This window comes from Chrysemys picta, chromosome 3, assembly GCF_011386835.1.
Source record: "Chrysemys picta bellii isolate R12L10 chromosome 3, ASM1138683v2, whole genome shotgun sequence".
Classification (NCBI taxonomy): domain Eukaryota; kingdom Metazoa; phylum Chordata; order Testudines; family Emydidae; genus Chrysemys; species Chrysemys picta.
Window position 1 is genome coordinate 206,662,783 of NC_088793.1, and position 20,994 is coordinate 206,683,776.

The window sequence follows — 20,994 nt, forward strand, 5'->3', positions numbered from 1 at the left end:
CTCCAAGGCAGTGGCTCTCAAACTTTTTTTTACTGGTGACCCCCTTTCACATAGCAAGTCTCTGACTGCGACCCCCTTTTAAATTAAAAAAAACTTTTTTATATATTTAACACCATTATAAATGCTGCAGGCAAAGCAGGGTTTGGGGTGGAGGCTGACAGCTCGCGACCCCCCATGTAGTAACCTCGCAGCCCCCCAAGGGGTCCCGACCCCCAGTTTGAGAACCCCTGCTCCAAGGTTTTGTCTAGTTTTAAGTGACTCAGATAATAAGTTTCCAATGTTTCCCTTAGGCTACATCCTTTAAGATTCTACACCATTAGGACATAGGTCCTGGTATCCAGCCTAAGGGTTTATCCATGCTACAGATTTTTAACAAGTTTATAACCAGGTTGTTACAGTTTACTCCACATACAAGGTTCCAAAGCAGGTGGGTTTGACCCCGCTGGGGAACAGATCTGTAACGTGCCTGTCAGGCTATAACTGGGTTTTAACAAGAAGTGTCTACTGCAGACAGGCTGGTCCGACCAGCTCTGTGCAACTGGATTAGCCAGTCATCCTATTTCCCAGGTCTCTCTTCCCAAGGACATCTCACTATACCACACAGCAACTGAAAACACATCCACATCCTCTACCCATGCACCAGTGATGAGGCAGCATGAAACACATGTACCTGGCAGAGTGCAAAGTGTCAACAGGCTAACATGAAATTATTCCAACAAAAATATAGCTGTGTGAATGCCCTGAACCATGGTAGCAGTACTTGTGAGATAGGAGCACGTCAAAGAGAGAAGCAGGAGTCAGCATGAAAAGAAGATCTCACAACCGCTGATGGGTCACACTGAAACCCAGTTTATTAAACACTTCCTATTATCAGTGTTTACCTCTCTTCGTATCACTCTCTGGGGTAGTTTTACATTTTGAGATGTCTTTTCCCCCAGCACATGGCTCTTCATCACTGCTGCCAGAGGTTCCGCTACCTGTCTTGTCATCATCATCATCCTCCAGATCACTGTAATCGCTATTGCCATCGCTGTCCTCGGAGTCCTCACTGACAGCTCCCTGGTCAGTGACACTCTCTCCTTGCAGGAGCCGAGGCTTTTTAGCATCATGATTGCACTCCCCAGAAATGCCTGCTATGCCACTTGAACTCTCCAGCGGTTGCTTCTGAGCAGTGACAAGCTTAGCATCAAGGATGGTGTCTTGAGCACTTTCTTCCACAGTCTCTGTGGCTGGTACTTTCCTTTTGCCGTGCATCCCCCGAGACACTCCTTTTCCAAAGGAGGAAACATTCTTTCTGGGGCTGTTCCCAGGCCTGTCCTGGCGTGGCCACATCATGAGGCTTTCACTGCTTCCACACAGCCTCCAACTGCAATAAACAATCAGTTGTGCATAAGAACATAAGAGCAGCCATACTGGGTAAGACCAAAGGTCCGTCTAGCCCAGTATCCTGTCTGCCGACAGTGGCCAATGCCAGGGTGCCCCAGAAGGAATGAATAGAACAGGGAATCATCAAGTGATCAATACCCCGTCGCTTAATCCCAGCATCTGACAAACAGAAGCTAGGGACACAATCCCTACCCATCCTGGCTAATAGCCATTGCTGGAGACCTATCCTCCATGAACTTATCAGTTCTTTTTTGAACCCTGTTATAGTCTTGGCCGTCACAACATCCTCTGGCAGTGTGTTCCACAGACTGACTGTGTGGTGTGTGAAGAAATTCTTCCTTTTGTTTGTTTTAAATCTGCTGCCTATTAATTTCATTTGGTGACCCCTAGTTCTTACGTTATGAGGAGTAAATAACACTTCCTCATTTACTTTCTCCACACCAGTCATGATTTTATAATATTCAATAATATCCCACCTTAGTCATCTCTTTTCTAAGCTGAAAAGTCTCAGTCTTATTAAACTCTCCTCATAGGGAAGCCATTCCATACCCCTAATCATTTTTGTTGTCCTTTTCTGAACCTTTTCCAATTCCAATAGATATTTTTTAAGATGGGGCAACAACATCTGCAGGCAGTATTCAATATGTGGGAGTACCATGGATTTACTGAGGCAATCCAATATTTTCTGTCTTATTATCTATCCCTTTCTTAATGATGCCCAACATTCTGTTCACTTTTTTGACTGCCGCTGCACATTGAGTGGATGTTTTCAGAGAACTATCCACAATGACTCCAAGATCTCTTTCTTGAGTGGTAACTAGGGTGACCAAACAGCAAGTGTGAAAAATCGGGACGGGGGTGGGGGGTAATAGGAGCCTATATAAGAAAAAGACCCAAAAATCGGGACTGTCCCTATAAAATCGGGACATCTGGTCACCCTAGTGGTAATAGCTAATTTAGACCCCATCATTTTATATGTATAGTTGAGATATTTTCCAATGTGCATTACTTTGCATTTATCAACATGGAATTTCATCTGACATTTTGTTGCCCTGTCACCAGTTTTGAGAGATCCTTTTGTAGCTCTTCGCAGTCTGCCTGGGGCTTAATTATCTTGAGTAGTTTTGTATCATCTGCAAATTTTGCCACCTCACTGTTTACCCCTTTTTCCAGATAATTTATGACTATGTTGAATAGGACTGGGCCCAGTACAGACCCCTGGGGGACACCACTATTTACCTCTCTCCATTCTGAAAACTGACCATTTATTCCTACCCTTTGTTTCCTATCTTTTAACCAGTTACTGATCCATGAGAGGACCTTCCCTCTTTCCATGACAGCTTACTTTGCTTAAGAGCCTTTGGTGAGGGACCTTGTCAAAAGCTTTCTGAAAATCTAAGTACACTATGTCCACTGGATCCCCCTTGTCCTCATGCTTGTTGACCCCCTCCAAGAATTCTAGTAGATGGGGGGAGACATGATTTCCCTTTACAAAAACCATGTTGACTCTTCCCCAACAAGTTATTTTCATCATAGCGCTGTTGTAGCCATGTTGATCCCAGGGCATTAGCCAGACAAGGTGAGATCATATCTTTTATGGTCAAGTATCAGGGGGTAGCTGTGTTAGTCTGTATCCACAAAAACAACAAGGAGTCCCCTAAAAGACTAACCGCTTTATTTGGGCATAAGAAGTGAGGTTTTTACTCAGGAAAGCTTCTGCCCAAATAAAGCGGTTAGTCTTTAAGGTGCCACCGGACTCCTCGTTGTCTTTTATTGGACCAACTTAAATCCAAGTCACCCCACCCCCCCTTGTCTCTCACTGATCGCCCCCCCCCCCTTGGGATGCTCCTGCGGGGGCTCTGGCTGCCCCCTAGGGCGAGCAGAAGGGGCCCTGCAAATCCCTGCAGCTCGGGACTGGCCCACCCTGGGGCGAAGCCACCGAGCGGCCGCCCATCAAGGGCCCTGGCCGACCAGCAGCCGCCCTGCCCCCGGCTCGGCACAGGCCCCGAGCACGCCGCACTGGCCGGCCCGTGGCGTGCGGGAGAAGCCCGGCGGCTGGGGCTCTGCCGCGGGACCGAACTCAGGGGCGGCACGAGCGGTGCAAGCAGCGGGGCGCTCGCTCTCCGCCCGGCGGCCCCCACCCGCCCCGCGCGGGGACCGCGACCCCAGCCCACACTCACCCCAGAAGGCTCCCGGACGCCCGGCAACTCCGCACGCTAGCCAGGCTCCACGCGGCCGGACCAGGCCCCGCCTCGCCTCCAGGCAACCAGCCCCGGCATTGCGTCACAGAGGGCGGAGAGCGAGACGGCTGGGCGCATGCGCGGGCGGAGAGCGCGGCGCCTAGGTCCGGGGGGGGGCCGCGGGCGGAGGCGGGGGATTGCGCATGCGCCGAAGGGAGGAACGGGATGGGACGTTTGGGCGGGAGCGGCGCGTGTCGCTAGGCTCGTTGTGCGGCCGCCGTAGCGGTCCCCTCAGGCACGTCCCTTCCCCCCTCACACACAGCCACACGCAGGCCCGGATCTCAGGCTTTATTCACAGCTCTGGGCGCCGCGTACACAGCCGGTGCTGCTCCCCTGGGGACGGCGGGGCCCCGAGCTGGGCCGGGCCAGCGCCCCTGTGCGCCAGGGGGTGGCCAGGCCAGGCCCAGGCCCAGGCCGAGGCCTTCTCCTGCCACGTGGCCACGGCGGAGGGCGCTGGCTGAAGCCTTCAGGGAGCTCCCGCCATTGGGGGGCCGAGAGAGTCCATCACTTCCCTGCCCTGGCCAGCAGCGGAGGCTGCTCGTGGGACGGCTGAAGGCCTCATGGTGGAGCCCGCGTAGCTTCACTGCTCAGGGGCCGAGCAGGAATGTACAGCCCTCATCTGCCACTCGTCCTGCCCGGGTCCCGGAGGTCCTGCCCCACTGGGCCCCGGGTCTGAGAACAGGGGCAGCGAACATGGTGCTACACCCAGCCAGTGACTGTTCTCCACGCAGTAGAGACAAGGGCCAGCTTTGGGGCACCGAACTGCGGTTTTTTTCCTCGTTCAGTCCTAGCTTTTCTTCCACTTTCCCCCGTCCACAGAACGAAGGGAGGAAACTACATAACCGTGAAGTGCAAAAGACAGATAACACCATCTTCCCTCCCCCACCTCTAGGGCTACTTCTGAGAGAAGGTGCAGAAGCTGCCGAGTCTGCAAAGCAACTGGAGAGCAGAAGAGGGTGCGGAGATGGGTTGTCACCTCTGGCATTGAAACGCAGCCACTTACTCTGCTGCAGTGCACCATGGAGTCTCATTGAGATCCCCATCCCATAGGGACACTGGTGCACAGGAGTCAAATGACGCAGAGGTAGGCAAAGGCTGTAGAAAGAGGCACTGATCTGGACAGGTGACTGTTGGAGACATGGGTATCTGGAATGGAAGGCCCCCCTGCGAGTCAGAGTCTGAAGACAAGGTAGTGGGTGATGACCCCCATGCAGTGGTAGGTGAGTTTGGACCCCCATTTTCCAGCAGATTGCTTAATATACTAGTAATGATGTCTTCATCTAAACAGGGTTCTGCTAGGAAAGCCACTGTTCCAGAGTTGCCCCAATCCTGTCTTGACCCCAGCTGGCTGTCAGCAATGGGTCGCTCAGAACACAGGGGGATATTAGGAGTCTCTGGTTGCACTTGCTTTGTGTACTGAGATAGGCTTTCAGCCAGGGAGTGGATCTGCTCAGCCAACACACTGATTGCCCATCTCTCGGTCTCTGGAGAGTGGAACACTGCAGGGGACATGCCTGGGGACTGCCCTCCTACAGGGACTGGACAAGCATCAATAGAAGGGCTGCTGCCAGGAGAAAGGGGAACCTCTGGGGAATAGAGTGCACAAGGACTGGAGAAGGGCTGTCTGTAGGGTGACTTGTAAACACTGAAGGGGCAGGATAGATTCCTCTGCCCAGCAGGTAGGATAGAGTACCCAGTCTCCTGGGAGGGTAACCCAGCTTCTACAGTGGCAGCAGGGAAGCAGGTGGTGAATGAAGGCTGTAGGGAAGCTGGCAGCATCTCCTCCTGATGGGCATTAGGGAGCTGGCAGGGACTATAGTTGGGTACCCCCTGGTTAGGCATTGCTGTCTCCTGTGGAAAGGGGTTTAGCGTTCTTGGCAGTGTCTTGTGCTCTTTTTCTCTGGCATAGTGCCTTGGACTCAGGGCATCTGCAGAGATGACTCCATGCCATGGATTCTGGCCCTGGAGATACTGAGCTTCTTCCTCACTGTAGAAAACAAAAAATGTGTCAGGGACTGAAGTAAGCATTGAAAGAGACCTCCCTATTCACCAGCAGCCTGAAGGGGGTCAACAAGGGCTTAGGACCATGTGGGTCAAGAGTCCTAACAACCGCCCACCTCTTGGTGAAGCACCAATCCCTGAGGATGCAGTCTGTTCCTGCAGGGTTCTGGAGACCCAGCATCAACCTTTCAGCAGCTTACCCAGACAGGAGGAGCTTCCAGGGCAGTCTAATGGCCCCTGCCCTCAGAGACCCCTCCAGCTGGCAGCCACCACTGTAAGGACCATGATACTAATACAACATTACTGATTCTGATTTTGGCCTGTAGCAGTCACCATGCTTAATCTTGTTGTTTCTGTCACATTCTCATACTCTTCCCTCCATCTATAACTCCTCTGTGCCCACCAGACCTCTGCCCCTCTCCATTATCTCACACTCACTTCAAAGATTAAATTCATGGTATCTGGTGATCATCTTTTGTCTGACACAGTCACATGAATCTGATTTCCACTGCCCTCGTCATGCTCAAGCTGCCAGCTCTATAGGGCAGGGTTTGGCTCTGCTCTATGTTCTATTAAGTGCCCCGCACCCTGAGCCTTAAACAAGTGGGGGCAGGTGGTAGCTCCTTAGGGAATAGTTTAGGAAGGACAAGGGGTTGTACCTGAGGCTGAAGTTGGTGCAGGTGATGGTCTCTCTTCCTCTCTCATACTCCTTTGATGCTATGATTTGCACCCATGCCCAGCTCAGGTCTTTGCAGAGCAGGCGAACCACTAAGTGCTGATTGCACCTCCCAGTGTCACACACTGAAATCACAAACACAGAATGATCAGGGCTTCCATGATGGCAGTACACAGCACCATGTCCTGTTCCCCTGGCAGGGTCATAGGCCCCATGTCATCCCCCAGCGTGGGAATGCTGTGGACAGAGCCAAAACAGGGCTTCTGATTACTTAAGAGGGAGCTTGGTTTGGCCCAAAGGAAGAGCCCTTAACAGCATATGTGTCAAATTATGTTATACTCATGGCCGTGGAACACACAAGGGCCCCAAGAGCCTAGGTACGGTGATGACAGGCACAGTACAAATGCACACATTATAGGAGAGCAGAGCAAGCTGCTGGCCCCAAACCCAATGGCTGCTCCTTCCTTAGCTCATTTCTAGTAAGAATCACAGAAGAAGTGGATTTTGAAGAGGGATTGGATGGCAGAGAGCAGTGGCCTTGCTGACAGGCTCAGGGAGAGCGCTCCATACACAATGGGAGGGGCTTGGAAGATTAGATCAATGTTTGTTGTAACATAAATCAGAGTGAACTCTGCTGCTTTTCAGAACCTGATAAAGAATCTCTCTCATTCCCCCCATACGTAGAGGCATTCCCAGCCTGACCTTGGCACTCACTCAGGCTCTCATGTTGGGCAGCTGCTGATGCAACATCTGTAGGGTGTAGGAGGCTGTACCAAGACTGACCAATCAGCTCCTCCCTCCGATAGCCAAGATGATAAATGACACTGAGGAAGAACAGAAAGGAACAGCATCTCAGTCAACACATTTCTTGGAGATGCTTCTCATCGGTGGAAGGATTAGAGTAGAGAGTGTTGGCTAGGGGAAAGGACAGGCTCTCCAATGTGAGGATAAAGGGAAAGAGGTGGGGAAAACTTGCCCACTCTCAGAGTTTTGGGGCACACAGAGACATAATCTGGTCCTTTCCTTGTTGGTGGTGGGGGCAAGAAGAAGCAGGTGGCAACAGACCCTCTCCCCAGTGGTACTGGGTTGGGAAGAGGCATGCAGGGATGTGGGGTGTCTATAGTTGCAATGCTTGCATATCTGTTTGGTGGGCTGGCAGTGTGCATCCCAGTGAGTGAGACCTGGCTCCAGCACTGCAGAGCATGGATTGTGGCTGGCATTAGTATTCTGGAGTGCAACTGTAATCTGAACTCTCTTGCTCTCCCAGGGACTCAGTCAAGACCATGCTAAGAGCAGCCACCCCTTACCTCTCTGTGACATCAGTGACCTTCATATCCAGTGTGTGCTGGCTCTGGAATGGGGCATCATAAGAAATGCCATCCCCATAGTCAGACAATTGCTTGATGGGAGTGCAGAAGCCAAGGAATGTTAAGATGGAGGAGGAGGTTGTCCCATCCAGAGCGAGGAATCGGCCCCTCACAGCCACAGCCCGATTCCCTCCATATCTCACTCGAAAGGATCTGGATGTGCGCATTTCACTGACAAACACAATTTCTGCAGCAACAAAAAGTCATTGTGTAAATTGTCAGCATCTTCTCCTAGGAAGTGAGCAGCTGCTAGATTGATGGTACAAACTGCTTGATCCCAGTCTATCTCTGGTGAGGAAATTACCCAATATACCACACTGACTTTGCTGTGGGGGGCGCTTGGAGGGGAAGCCCTACCAACCCGGGAGAAGTTACTCCTGCCAGCAAGAGACTGAATCAAGAGTAACCGTAGCACATCTCTCAGTGATATGCAGTCTAGATGTACTGCCTCAGCCAGTATTTATATGGGATGAACCCTGGGTAAGACATGCTTCCTGTCCTCTCCCTCCTTAAGCAGGACAGTAAGCTAAGCATTCTGCCTGACCTCCATGTGGAAGCAGTTTAGAAATGGCACTGACCCCAGGGATCTTATAGGAGTCTCTTAGGCATTTCCCAGAGACTTATGGGAGTTTGATCTTTCCTTCCATAATTCTCCAAGGCAACCATGAAGTACCGAACAAGACCTTTGAAATCACCCACAAGACACAGCTAATGGAGCTGTATTTGTATTGTGGGATAAGCAGCCAGAAGGCAGTGCAGCTGAAATGGTTTAGAGCAGCCCTGATGTGGGTACATAATGGAAGTGCACAGATTTTAAATGTGATTCAACATGGACACACTAAGCCATGTGGATTCTGGTTCAAGAGTGGACCTACCCCAGTATTCTTGGGAGATAAAATGTATTTGGGACCCTGATAGGTACCTGTGACCTTCACTCCAGCATCTGCAGGTCTGGGTGGCAATCTTTTTAAAGACTGTCCTCTGGAAGGGGGTTTTCGCATAGGTCACCAGAGCACAGGCTGGTACATGGACTAATCCCCCATCACACAGCCCTGTGTATACTCCTACATCGAGCCCCATGAATAACCCAGCTGTCCCCCATGCATGTATATCCTGTTTTGAGTCCTGCGTGGGCTTACCAGTGCCTGGCTGCTCCTGAGCGGAGTGGAGCTTCTCCTGCACGGCCTCATGTGCTGAGCCATCTAGTAGGTCGAAGATTGAGTCTCCTTGGGCTAGCAACTCCACCTGGTAGGAGAGGGCAAAAAGACTTTATTAGTACAGACACAAACTGGCTCACACTGGCCTGGTGCCACTGGGGTACTTATTTATGTATCACAGCATCTAATACCACGGTCACAGCCAAGGTTAGAACTCTAGAGCTCCTGTCTCCCAGTCCTGTCCTTGGGCCACTAGACCATGCACACAGTGGTTTTGAATGCCCTGAAAAAAGTGGACAGATGAGCGGAGATCTCAGCGGGAAGCAATTTCAGGACTTCATGTGAGAGAGGATCAGAGCACGGGCCAGACTTTCAGCAGCCAGCAGACAATGTCTCATATTAACAATGTCCCTAGGAAGCAAGTTTCCATTAAAAAAAAAACCCAGGTTCCTCCAACCAACACAGGTAGGAGACAACTACAACTGACCTTGAGAAACAGAACAGGGAGAAGGGATGGGTCTGACATTCCCTTTGTGAAGGAGAGCAGTGAATGACTGCTGAGTTCATAAGCACAGTCTCGCTCACTCATTCATTCCTTACCTCACCTTTTTCTCCCTCCCTCTCCCGCTCCCAGGATTAAAACCAGGGAACCCTGCAGAGACCAACACGAATAGATCAGCTGGATGTATACAGAAAGCCAGACAGCAGCTAAGCTGAAGCAGGGGAGCAGTCACGACACCTCTGCAGCAGATGGAGCTGCCACCTCAACGCATACAGCTCATAAGCAAAAATAGCTGCTGCCAGAGTCCTCGGTTTCAGCCATTAACAGCTGGCAAGGCCGATGGGGGTGGAGGGTGGGGCAGGCAACAGAGCCCAGATGGAGAGATGCCAGGTGGAGCAATGGGTGCCTAGCACCTGTAACCATGTGGATTGTCACGGTCAGGGTAACTGTGCTGTTAGCCGGTTAGCGTTGATCACTGCTGGCCCAGGTTCTCATTATCCTAAACCAGCCCTGAACAAAAGCCAAGCCAGCTGCTGTGTGCTGGTATGTGGTGTGGCACTGCACATGAACAGCAGCAGCCTTGTGATGGGAGCAGCCACCCCGACACTCTGTAGCTCTGCAGAGGACTTGCCGACCTGCCACTGGGGAGTGGGAACAGAGGGCTGGTGCCTTATACCTGCAACAATCTGAGCTTACCACAGAGAAGCCCAGGAGATGGGCCACGTTCTCAGAGATGTAGGCCAGTTTGCCCTCTGCAGAGAGAGCAATGATGAACCCCGGCAATGAGGACAGCAGCTCCAGATCTGGCATCGTGACAGGAGCACGTCCAGATGAGCCTGCAAAACCGAAAGAGCAGCATAGAGCTTCCACAGCAGTTCCTTCTGAGTGGGAGGGGCAGGAACATCAACTCGCCAAGAGAGAGGTGCCACCTGTTGGGTCGCCAAGGGGAGTCCATTCCCTTCCAGGCCAGTGTCATTATTTCTATTATAGTAGTGCCCAGAGGCCCCAGTCAGCATCAGGGCCTTGTAGCGCTGGGTGCTGCACATGCACAGAGAGTTAGACGCAGTCCCTGCCCTGAAGACAGACAGAGTGGGTGTAACTCAAACAGGGAGGGGCAGGTACCGAGTAACAGTGATGGAAGCACCTCTGATGGTGTGAATGTCCTGAGTGCCAGGGCTCCCCTCTTCCCAAGGGAGGCTGTTCCAGGTGGCCAGACCCATCAGGCTGCAGAAACCTTTCCTGACATTCCACCTGCCTTTCCTGACACTTTATTCCATTGACCCTGGTTGCACCCCCTTGAAGCCCACCCCTCCTTGAGATTTCCAAGGCTGTTACACCATGGCTTTTGTTGCACTTGTCTGAAGAAAGCCACCCTCAAACGGAGGGAACCTTTCTGGCAATGAGGGGCTCAGAACTGAACAGGCTATTCCTGGTGTAGTCATGCCAGGGCAAGAGGCACGGTCGTCTTACTTGCTCTGCAACGTGATGACTCTGCAAATGCAGCCCTTGGGGAGGAAGAGAAGGGAACCAGAAAGCAGTTTGAGAAGGTGTGTGCCGTGGTTCGTGGGAGCAATAGCCATGTCCAGCGCGTGGTCTGGGGAACAGCTGTTATGCACAGCATGGCTCTGCCTACCTGAAGCAGGTGTGAGACCTAATGAAGTGGGAGGTTCTGGGAGCTAGAGATCAGCTCTGCAACCTGCTGGGAGTGCAGAAACGCAACAGCAGGGACTACTTCTGCCTGGCTGTGAATGGGATAGCTGCAGGGCTGCATATTTACCTGGAGGAAAGAGCTGTGCCCCACGGATTTGGAGACAGACCAAAGCCATGGTGTGGAGGTACGAGAGCCGCTCCTTCTCCTGTGCTGAGATGGGCAGCAGGGAGCGCAGGGTCTGTAGCTCAGCATTGATCTGATCCCGACGAGCCTTCGAGGCTCCCTTTGTCGACCTGCAGAGAAGCAGTGTTAGAAATTGTGAGGAAGGCGGGAGTCCCTGCTCCGGGGAGCTGCCCTGGGGAAGGGAAAAGGGGGTAATTCATTTGTTTCCCAAAGCAGATGTGACCCCAGCTGAAGAGAAACATTGCAACAGTTTCCACTCCATGACTTCCATTAAAAAGCTACCAGGTGATGGGAAAATCTGCATCACATTGGGCTCGGACATTCCCATCCCCAGATAAAACACACAATGCCCCATTCTGAGTATCTGGAATTCTAAGCCATGGTCCCTATGACAACCATGAGCAGTCACTCAGGGCAGATAACGTGACAAAGCACCAAGTTGTGCAAGGGATCACTGCTGTGGCAACCAGAGGTCCCCTCTGGATCCAGGCTTCTATCAGCTCAGAATTCAGGGCGCACTAACTCTGATTTTTGCATTTAATGCAAAGCAAGTGACAAGAAGTGTGGACTACAGCAGGCAGATACCACGGACCTGCCCAAAGCACATCCATCCCCCTTAGCCCCACCGCCTTCCCCCAAGGTGAGCACTGCAGCAAGTGGCCACGAGGTGGCACCCCAGCCACATGCAGCCCTAGAATCCCATGAAGGCCCCAGACGGGAACAGGAGCAGGGAGATTGGGGATACCAGGCTGTGGTATGGCTTGAATCACCAACCCGAGGAAACGAGAGCTCAGAGGCAAGGGGTCTGAAGCAGTACAAGCAGGAAAGGCAGCAGCCACTCAGTGGGGCCTTCCTGCAAGTTCCCCGCTCTCTTGGGACACAGTGCTGCCTGCAGAGCTGGCATAGTGCATGTCCCTAGGCCTGGGTTCATCTCCCTGCTGAGCGCTGGCCTTCAGCCATATCACCACATCACTCATGGGCCAGCCCGTGGCAAGTGATGCAGTCATGCATGCAGCATGTTTCAGCTCTGAGTAGCTCTGCGCCAGCAGATAAAGCAATCACTTTACAAAAGCATTGGAACAGTCTGAGCCTGGAATGTTGTTATGAACCACTGACCCCCATTCACTGGGATGCCCCGTGATTACCTGCCCCCCAAACAATTGAGGGGTGCTCAGAACAGGCCTGTTCCCCTCATGATTCAGATCCCCACACCAACCCCTGCCCTTGGAGAGAAGGGCTAAACCTAATCGATACTGGAAAGTTTGCTGGTATTGCTATTCCCGGCAAACTGCCCTAGCTTCTAATGGGAAAGGACCAAGTCTGGTTTGCCAAGTAAAGTGAGCTATCCCAGGGCATATCTTCACTGGCAACATTAAAGCGCTGCCGCGGCAGTGTTTTAACATGGCTTGTGTCGTCGCATCTCCACGAGGGGCGTAGCTCCCAACGCTGGAGCACTGTCTACACCAGCACTTTACAGCGCTGAAACTAGCAGCGCTCAGGGGGGTGTTTTTTCACAGCCCTGAGCGTGAAAGTTGCAGCTCTGTGAAGTGCCAGTGTAGACAAGCCCCCAGTCAAAGGAGTTTTATGCCATTGTATCTATACCAGGGCTTTGCCCAGCATAGAAATGTTGGCACAAAAATCCCACCCCTAACCAGCACTGCTGCACCAGCAAAAGCCTCTAGTGTCATCCTGTCCTAAGAGGAGCGTGGCTCAGAGCAAGCCCGCCTGGCTACAGCTGGGCACAGAGGGACAATACACTTGGCAGAATATCCTGAAGAAGCAAGTAGGAGATTGTGGGGAAGAGGGGGACACAATTCCCTAGATACAGTGAGGTTGGCTTTGGTTCTAGGAACACAAATAGAGCCATAGGCTGCCACAGGACCTTTGTGTCATGAATGGTTTGTAAAAAGTGACAGAGAGTCCTGTGGCACCTTATAGACTACCAGACGTATTGGAGCATAAGCTTTCGTGGGTGAATGCCCACTTCGTCAGACGCATGCTTATGCTCCAATACATTTGTTAGTCTCTAAGGTGCCACAGGATTCTTTGTCACTTTTTACAGATCCAGACGAACACAGCTCCCCCTCTGATACATGAATGGTTTGGTAGCTCTGCTCTCTCCATTTGGGTATGACAGAGAAGAGAAAGATCCATCTACAACCTGGGGAAAGAGCCCAAGCAGCGAGACTCCAAAGGGGCAGGGCACTGGGGGCCTGGCACAAGAACTAAAGCCCTTTAACTTAGCCCAATCTGTCTTCAGTCCATGACTCCTACTTGCCTCCCCAACCCCCTCACTGCTCTCCCCAAGCCCCTCTTCGCCTAACTGCTAACACCCTAGTTCCCTGCCCCATGAGCTGATACAGTCAGAGCCTAATTTCATAGCCTTCACTCCTGTCCCCCTGACTCACATGTAGGGCTAAGGGAACAGGGCAGGGCAGGAGGGTGATGCCCTTTGATTCTACAGAATCAGAGAGTACAGTCAAGAGGGCCAAGATCCAGCCCCGCAGCGTGTAATGGGACAGCATGTCCACCCGGGCAAAGGAGAGAAGAGGGAGCAGGATGGTCTCTAACCTGAATGGCTTTGAAGCGCTGGGCTCCATCCCACTCCTCCCTCGGGGGTGGCTCATCTTCCTCAGCGGCCTGCTGCAGTGGTCACAGAAGATGGTCATGGTCCTGGCCTGCATGAAGACATGGTCACATCAGAGGGGCAGGGCTGGGGAGAGAAGCCGAGGGGTTGCTGTTGGGGGGAAGGAGCAGCCATGCTTGGTCTCTTTCCCTGAAGCCTGGCTCCAGATGGCATGGAAGGATCCAACAGCAGGAGACATCCCCCATGCAGCAGAAAGCTGCTCCTGGGCTAGCTCTGCTTGTAGGGGGTCACTGACACACCAGCTCCCCACTGGGTGGAGGGAGAGGCCTGGGCTCTGGCAGGACCCCATGGGATGAGGGGAGGCAGAACCCCTGCACACATAACTGGGGCTCAGAGCCCCACTCATGGGCTGTCTGAATCTGGCAAAGTGCCTCTTACCTCCTTCCCCTCTGGCTCAGTCTGAACCCGCTGACCCCCTCCTGCACTGACCCTCCTTTTGTATTCCCCCTCCTGGGGCGAATGGGGGCCTGAGCCAGGCCAAACAGGATAAAATTACCTCTTGTGACGCAATTCTAAACAGCTCTGGGCTATTTTTAGAAAGCAGACTTCTAAAAATAACCCTCCATAGCCTGGCTGCAATCTGATAGGGGAAGCAATAAAAGGAAGCCTGGCTCTTTAAAACAAACCTGTCAGCTCAGCAGGAGAGGGAGGGCAGGGGCATTGGAAAGAGAGGTCAGTCAGTCCCCCCCCCCACCCCCTGCTGTCCTGGTGTGATGAAGGCATTGGCTGTCTTCCCATCATCTGTCTCATCTGGACCCATCATACATAAGGCCCGAGATGGGCCCAGCCAGTCAGTTCAGCCCAATACACTTCATTGGCATCCCAGGAAATGTGTTTTTTTTCCTGCAAAATGTATGAGACGCGCTAAGCCTGGGGATTGCTGTGGGAGCAGACTCTGGCGTGCCAGCTGCAGCCCCCTGCTTGGGGTGTCATCCGCCTGTCCCTTGCTGTTCCCAGCTTGGGGTAGGCTGGTCTGCAGTGCAAGGCTGTCCCCTTTCTCCCAGTCTCTCCCCCACTGGAGAACAAGTAACAGCTGCATCATCTCCTGCTGGAGAATTGGCACCTGTGACTGGAGCCTTCCTGCTGGTCCCTACTCCCATTGTGGGTTGGCACTCACCATCTCCCCCATGGAGAACAGATCTGCCACTGGTAGCAAATGCACCTCCCGCCCCTCCAATCACCCAGAGAAATAGGCACCAAAACAGCTCAGAAATGTTCCCAGACCACTGGATGCCGAATGACAGCTTTGCTCTGTGGTATAGCACAGGGGAGAGAAATCAGGCTCCTACACCCTGTCAACTGCAGCACAGGCCCCAGGGTGCCCAGTGATTAGTGCCAGCTGAAAGCAGGGGGCTGACAGTGACACACGAAGGCACCACTCCAAACCACTTTGTGGCAGAGAATGAAGGTGATAAAATATACGACTTTTAGCTCCCACTGCCCCATGCCCACACCCAGCTCTGCTCCTGCAGGACGCTCACAAAGGGCACCGATCCATATTCCAGCACTCTGTGAGGTTCGAGTCAATGATGGAGACACTACAGTACATCCCTGGCTGCAGAGACAATGGCACAGGAGTTTATGATATGGGGCTTATCGGAGAGGGTTAAAGACAGTAATTGCCAGAACCATTGACAGCCTGTGTCATCTCACTGCTCTTTATGTAATTCACAGGCTGGAACTGCCTTGCCCACCTCGAGCGTGGCATCCAGACGTTATTAATAGTACACAGCAGCACCACACCACGGCTTAGGACATGAAGAGAAGGATGAGCCCAAATTCAGTTCTAACTACAGGGGGATGGACTTGAGTTGAAATCTGGCCAGGACACCCAGATTAACTTCTCAACACTTACAAAGTGCCACGGGATCTTTACTAGCTAGGCATGCTCAGGGCCTTGGCTTTATATTTCATAGGAAAGACAACACCCCTGCAGCCTTCTGCGGCACTGGCTTCAGGAGAGTCTTGGAGTCACCAGCCCCTGGATTTTCCCTCAGTCTCCCATGCGTGTACTGAACCAGTCCTACCCCGGGGGAGAGCTGGTCAGATCAGAGCCCAAAGTGGTCTGGGTGCATTTGGGAAACTGCCATTTATTGGGCCTTAGCCCATGTGCCCCTTAGAAAGCGGGCACAAACCGCTGGTTTTAGTTTAGTCTGGCTCTGGTATTTTGGAAGTGCCTGTTGCCATGGCACCCACCATGCCGTAGCCAGGTGGAGATCCACCTTGACTCACCTCCTCTGGTGTAAGCTGGGGAGGGTGAAGTGGAGAGAGGTGGGGGAGGCCTTGAAGATTATTAGCAGGGCACAGTGGTACAGTGGAACTACTTTCCACAGCAACTATTTATTGTCGTGAACTACCGCACTTAAAATCCCCATTCCTGTAATGCCAGCCAGCGGGAGAGGAAATGTATTTGGGGAGTTTTCACTGCCCTAGAGGAGGCCAGCTCCCCTCCCCAGACCTTGTCTGTCCTGCTGTTCTTGAGGTACTTGGCTCTGGGCCTCCATCCCCCCCATGTGTCCCAGAGAAGAGTGACCCTGGGGCCAGCTCCTGGGGCTCATCTCCCCAGGTGTGCGCAGTGCAGTTGCTGTTCTCCAGGCAGCCATCACAGCTGGGCCACCCTATGCCCTGACTTGAAGCCAGCTCCCCAGCCCCATGGAGCAGCACAGGGAGCATGTGCTGGAATTCAGTTGACTTTCCTCAGGGAGAAACTGGGGAATGGGTGTGGGCAGATCCCAGCAGAGCAGAGAAAATAGGAAGCAAAGGGCCAGTGACTCAAGCAGAGAACCAGAGATTCCAGGGTGAAATGCTGAATTCTGGGGCAGCTTGGGGAAATGCCCAATTCCCCAGAGATGGCGTCTGAGCCGACAGGGCCCTGAGTGACATGCAAGTCCCAGTTCACACCTCTCAGAGCTGCTGTCTCAGGCTCTCTACAGACTCAGGCAGGCAGCGCTGCATTGGGTACACGCAGGTCACTTTCATGAGGTTCTCTTCACAGCATAAGGGCCAGAAGCTTGTGTTTAAAATGGACACAGATTCTGGAGTCCAAAACTGCAGCAACACCCCAGCCCTGAGGCATTCCAGACCTGGCCATTAGGAACAGACCCTTTAGTGCCCGCCTCAGGCTACTTGGAGCGGGATTAAAGGGAGCGATGGGGGCAGAGCAGGACTGCTCCTACTGTCTAGGTTCTAGAGCTTTATGAGGCCCGGCAGTTTAATGTTAAGGTCTCCTGGGACAGGTCCCTCCTTCCCTGCAGTTGATTTCACAGCTCACTAGCAGCAAGTCTCTTACTGTGTAGTTTAAAGGATGCCCTCTCTTCTGTGCCATTGTTCCTAGTTACTCCTCCTTCCCCCAACACTCCCCTGACCAGTTTCTCCCTCTCTTTGGCAGCGAGACCCTTTAGGTGACTTATCGCATCCCCCTTCAAAGCCAGCCCCACTTCCTCACTCCCAGACTAGATAGCTTCAGTTCATCTGGCAGCAGGAGCAACTCCAGGCTGCAGCCAGCCAGCTCCAGCCTCCAACACAAGAGCATGCAGGGATCAGGCTGATGGAGCCCCCACCAGATGCCCATTCTGAGTCACACAGAGTGCAGCTGTGGGGGAGGAGGAGCAGACTGCCCAGAGGGCAAATGAGGAGACATGAGGGGAAATGAAGTGAACAGGGAAAGGAGAGGCAGCAACAGATGTGCCAGGGCAGAGTGAGCATCAGACAGGATGGAAAGAACTGCACCTGCTTGCCAGGCCATAAGGAAGGACTCTGACAAAGCAACTGGGACCCACTGTGCCAAGCTAGCTTATCCCATGGTCCTTCCTTCGAACCAAACCCAAAGTGTTACCACCACACACTGTAGTGGCAAGATACTTTGAGATACCAGGCTCCATCCTCCTCTCCCATAGCAAATGCACCCATCTACCCTCTATGTCAGAGACATCCCACCAGGTTTTGTATTCAGTTACTTCAGTACTGAATACTGCTCCCCTTCCATTGTAAGGCTTCATCACTCTCGGAATGAAAGCTCCTCTCCCTCCCCCAAATCTGCCCACCAAGTCCTGTCAGCATTGAACTCAGAGGGGTGGTAGCTGTGTCTCCATCCGTGGGAGCTGCTGGATCATGGTATTTCTTCCTGCAGAGCACCCTGGCTCCAGCCTTGTCCTCCTTACACCAGCAGCTTTGCTCACACTTGGCCTGGCAGGATCTTTACAGAGGTCAGTACCCAAAGGGACCATTAGTCATCCAGTCTGTTCGCCTACAGAACAGGCCAGAAAACCTCACAGTGACGCCTGCCTCAAGCCCACTAATGCATGGTTGAGTCTGGTGTGTCTTTTAACCAGACATCCCATCTCCATTTAAAGACAGCAAGCGATGGCAGGGCCGCCCAGAGGATTCAGGGGGCCTAGGGTCTTCGGCAGCGGGTCCCGGGGCGGAAGAACCTCCCACCGCCGAATACCCGGAGCGGAAGAAGCTCTCGGGCCCCCCGGAGCGAGTGAAGGACCCCGCTCCAGGGCCCCCAAAAAACTCTTATGGGGGCCCCTATGGGGCCCAGGGCAAATTGCCCCACTTGCCCCCCCTCTGGGCAGCCCTGAGTGATGGAGGATGTAGAGGTGCCTTCCTCAGCTGCCCCAATGGTTAATGACCTTGACCATCACCTCCAGCTTTGGCTCCAAGCTGCTAAAGTCATAGCAGCAGTCCCGTCACTCACCATGTGCTCCCTCACAGATGAGGGCTGCTGGGAGTCCTTGCCCAGGACACAGCAAGCATGGTCTAGGCTTATGGCCATATCCTCCCCACAGAGCTGGAAATCTCATCCGGGACGCTCCTGCACTGCTCTCCAGGCTGCAGTCCGACTTCTCCCTCACTCCCTCTCCAGCCTATTCACTCTTCTCCACCTGCCCACTTTCTCTAGCCCAAATAATGGGACTGCTTCCTTCTTTCGCTCACAGGTCCGAGAGGCACTCCTCTTTGTGGCTGCTTTCTCCTTTGCATTGGAAAGTTGTTTCCTTAAGGGCTGGATGACCTCAGTGCAGTGACAAGAGAAGGTGGGAAGGAAAGGGCAGCTTCTCTTCCCCTGTAACGTTCACCACCAAGTTCACACATGCTGCTAGCATCAGCAGGACCACAGGGACTCCTCCCTGGCCCCCTCTGCCTGGGGTGACCAAGTCAGCTTGTGACCTCAGCCAGATCTCGTTGGGTGAATCTTGACAGCCAGCTCTCGCGGATTCCCTTGTTTGCCTTTGCCAACCCCTCCTTGTGCCAGTCCTGACCCTGAACTCTTTCTTCATACTCCTCCTGGGTCTACAGGGTTCTCATCCTTAACACAACCCCCATTAGCCTGGCCTCAGCCTCACCTCTGCTGCTGTCCTCTTGCCTTCACTAGGACAACTCCCTTCTCTATGGCAGTCCAAGGATGCTACTATTGCTACCTTCTCATGTGGATGTGGAAGCACCCCTCCCCCATCAAATCCTTCCCCCACCCCTCTCATATCAGAGGACAGTGCAAAGTAATTTTTAAAACCCTTATCTCCTTCCCCAGCCTGTCTAGCATAGACCTCTTCTCTGCCCCTCACCTTCTCACTGAGAGACCTTTCTCTGCAGCTCCTGCCATGGGGATCAGCTCCTTTGTCCCTCCCCACTCTTCAAGTCTCACCTGAAAACCTTACACTTGCTTGTAATCCTCTCTTCACTGATTAGCTGCCTCATTAAGGCAGAGTCTTTATTGGCCACAAAGGCCTTTGCACCAGGATTCTCTGGTGTACAGTGTGCCGTCTCCTACCCCATATCATGCCAGCTCAAGAATTACACTCCCCCCTCCCGGGACTGCAATGGCCCCGGCCGTCCCTTCCCCAAACAGTGGTTCTGCCCAGACATACCAGACAATGCAGGGTTGGGCTGGTTTTAAATATTTATAGAAATCAAAGCTGCTGTTTTACACCTGGAGCTGGGCAGTGGCACCGCAGCCCCTGGGCCAGCCCCTCTCCCGTCAGGCACAGATCAGTCTATTCCACTCAGGCGTGTGTGCAAATGTAAAATGCAGAGAAGCCCCTCTCTTGCCTGCCCTGACAGGTTGGGATCTTCAGCCTCAGCACCCCTCTTCCAGCTGAGACCCTGGCACCAGTAGGAGTCCACGCCACCATAAGGCATTGCTGGACTAACGGATGTAGGTCCCAGGGGTCTCTCTGGACACTCCCTGTGGAGGGTGAACCCTGCCAAGTTTGGAGTGTGCAGGACCAAGCCCATGTGCCAGCAGCGGCCGTAGAGGGTTGTGTAAGAGAAGCTGGCCTAGAAACAGTCAGTTCAGCCACTGGGATTGGTGATAAGGGCACTGAGAGTGGCTGGGCAGGAGAACAGTAGAGCCATGCAGAGTCTGTGCTGCTCCAGTTAGTAATCCTGGAGAGGTGAAGCACACGCTGCTCCTGCAGCCAGCTAGTACTGAGCATTTGTTAATCCGGTGGGGAGGTGCAGCAGAGAGAGAGAGGCTGCTGTTGCCAGCAATGAGAGTAGGAACAATTGGCTTCTTCCTCCTTGGAGCCTGCTACCCCCGTCTGCCTGCACACTGACCTGTGCCAAGTTCCTGCCAGGGACACAGATGAGAACAGTACGGTGAGGGCACAAGGAGGCAGGTGACAGGAGGAACAACAAAGCCTTTGGGGAAGAACTTGAGCACAGGGCCCTTCCCTGAAGAGGCTAAAGATCCATGCAGACCCATTGAGATGGCAGCTCAGTCTGCTTGGCGGGGCAGAGGGCAAGGACAGGCAGAGAGGGGACCGGGCGGCAGGATTATCCGTGGGAGGAAAGGATGGGGCGGCTGATGTTGCTGTTTGTTGTCATTGCTGTAAGCTCCCATCTGCAAAAAACACAAGATGCCTTAGAAAGAGACAGAGGCGTCCAGCTTCCCCATCTGGTGCCAGCCCTCATCCCCACCAGGCCTGTGTCCCAGACGTGACCACACTTTAGTGTGCTGGGGTTGTTCGTGGGTGTGTGTGCAAACTCCTGGATGAGGGAGCTGGGCATGGGGGGCTCCAAAGAATCCCCATCAGGTGTTTATTTGGCAAGCCAAGGGGTGGGCAGACAGGAGGAGGTGGGGCATTAGGGGCCTGTGTGGGAGTGTTGCCCAAGGATCTGAGAGCACAGCGCCCAGCCCCCATCAGTGTGTGTGACACCTTCCCAGAGCCCTCCCAATGGTGCTA

The 20,994-nt window shown here is 53.1% G+C and overlaps 3 protein-coding genes across 11 annotated transcripts in view; all 3 read right to left on the reverse strand.

Annotated features, from left to right (window-relative positions):
* RRP36 (ribosomal RNA processing 36) overlaps window positions 1–3,706 on the reverse strand; it is a 28,161-nt gene extending 24,455 nt beyond the window's left edge. The window contains exons 1-2 of the mRNA XM_008167036.4: window positions 3,567–3,706; window positions 882–1,366 (exon numbers count right to left, since the gene is read on the reverse strand). Coding sequence (XP_008165258.2) covers window positions 882–1,335 — 454 coding nt within the window. The 5' untranslated portion in view covers window positions 1,336–1,366; window positions 3,567–3,706. The remainder of the gene's footprint in view (window positions 1–881; window positions 1,367–3,566) is intronic.
* Window positions 3,707–4,625: 919 nt separating this feature from the next.
* On the reverse strand, window positions 4,626–19,814 carry LOC101947587 (neuronal PAS domain-containing protein 4-like). 4 transcript variants are annotated; one of them, XM_042852769.2, is made up of 9 exons: window positions 19,678–19,814; window positions 13,735–13,841; window positions 11,107–11,273; window positions 10,026–10,165; window positions 8,810–8,915; window positions 7,611–7,857; window positions 7,006–7,127; window positions 6,287–6,428; window positions 4,626–5,613 (listed from the first exon to the last, which is right to left on the reverse strand). In XM_042852769.2, the coding sequence occupies exons 2-9, from the start codon at window positions 13,830–13,832 to the stop codon at window positions 4,626–4,628; spliced, it is 2,010 nt and encodes a 669-aa protein (XP_042708703.2). In that variant the 5' UTR covers window positions 13,833–13,841; window positions 19,678–19,814. The 4 variants fall into 4 exon arrangements, with proteins under 4 accessions (XP_042708703.2, XP_065445961.1, XP_065445960.1 ...); XM_065589889.1 differs by lacking the exon at window positions 19,678–19,814 and adding an exon at window positions 18,510–18,725 and having other exon boundaries at window positions 7,018–7,127; XM_065589888.1 differs by lacking the exon at window positions 19,678–19,814 and adding an exon at window positions 18,510–18,725.
* Window positions 19,692–20,994, reverse strand: part of KLHDC3 (kelch domain containing 3) — a 39,982-nt gene continuing 38,679 nt past the window's right edge. For all 6 annotated transcript variants that reach the window (XR_010600001.1, XR_010600002.1, XM_008167035.4 and 3 more), the window contains one exon: window positions 19,692–20,651. Coding sequence is in view for 4 of the 6 variants with exons in the window: in XM_008167035.4 (XP_008165257.1) it covers window positions 20,585–20,651 (67 nt within the window). In the remaining 2 variants the exon portion in view is untranslated. The remainder of the gene's footprint in view (window positions 20,652–20,994) is intronic.

Bases quoted from the DNA above. Each gene is read 5' to 3' on its own strand.
- LOC101947587 (XM_065589888.1), bottom strand. From the start codon at position 18,587: ATGGCCATAAGCCTAGACCATGCTTGCTGTGTCCTGGGCAAGGACTCC. The intron at 13,842-18,509 runs GTGAGTGACGGG...GTCTTCATGCAG, and splicing joins CATCTGTGAGGGAGCACATG to GCCAGGACCATGACCATCTT. The intron at 7,128-7,610 runs GTAAGGGGTGGC...GTTCTTCCTCAG, and splicing joins GTCACTGATGTCACAGAGAG to TGTCATTTATCATCTTGGCT.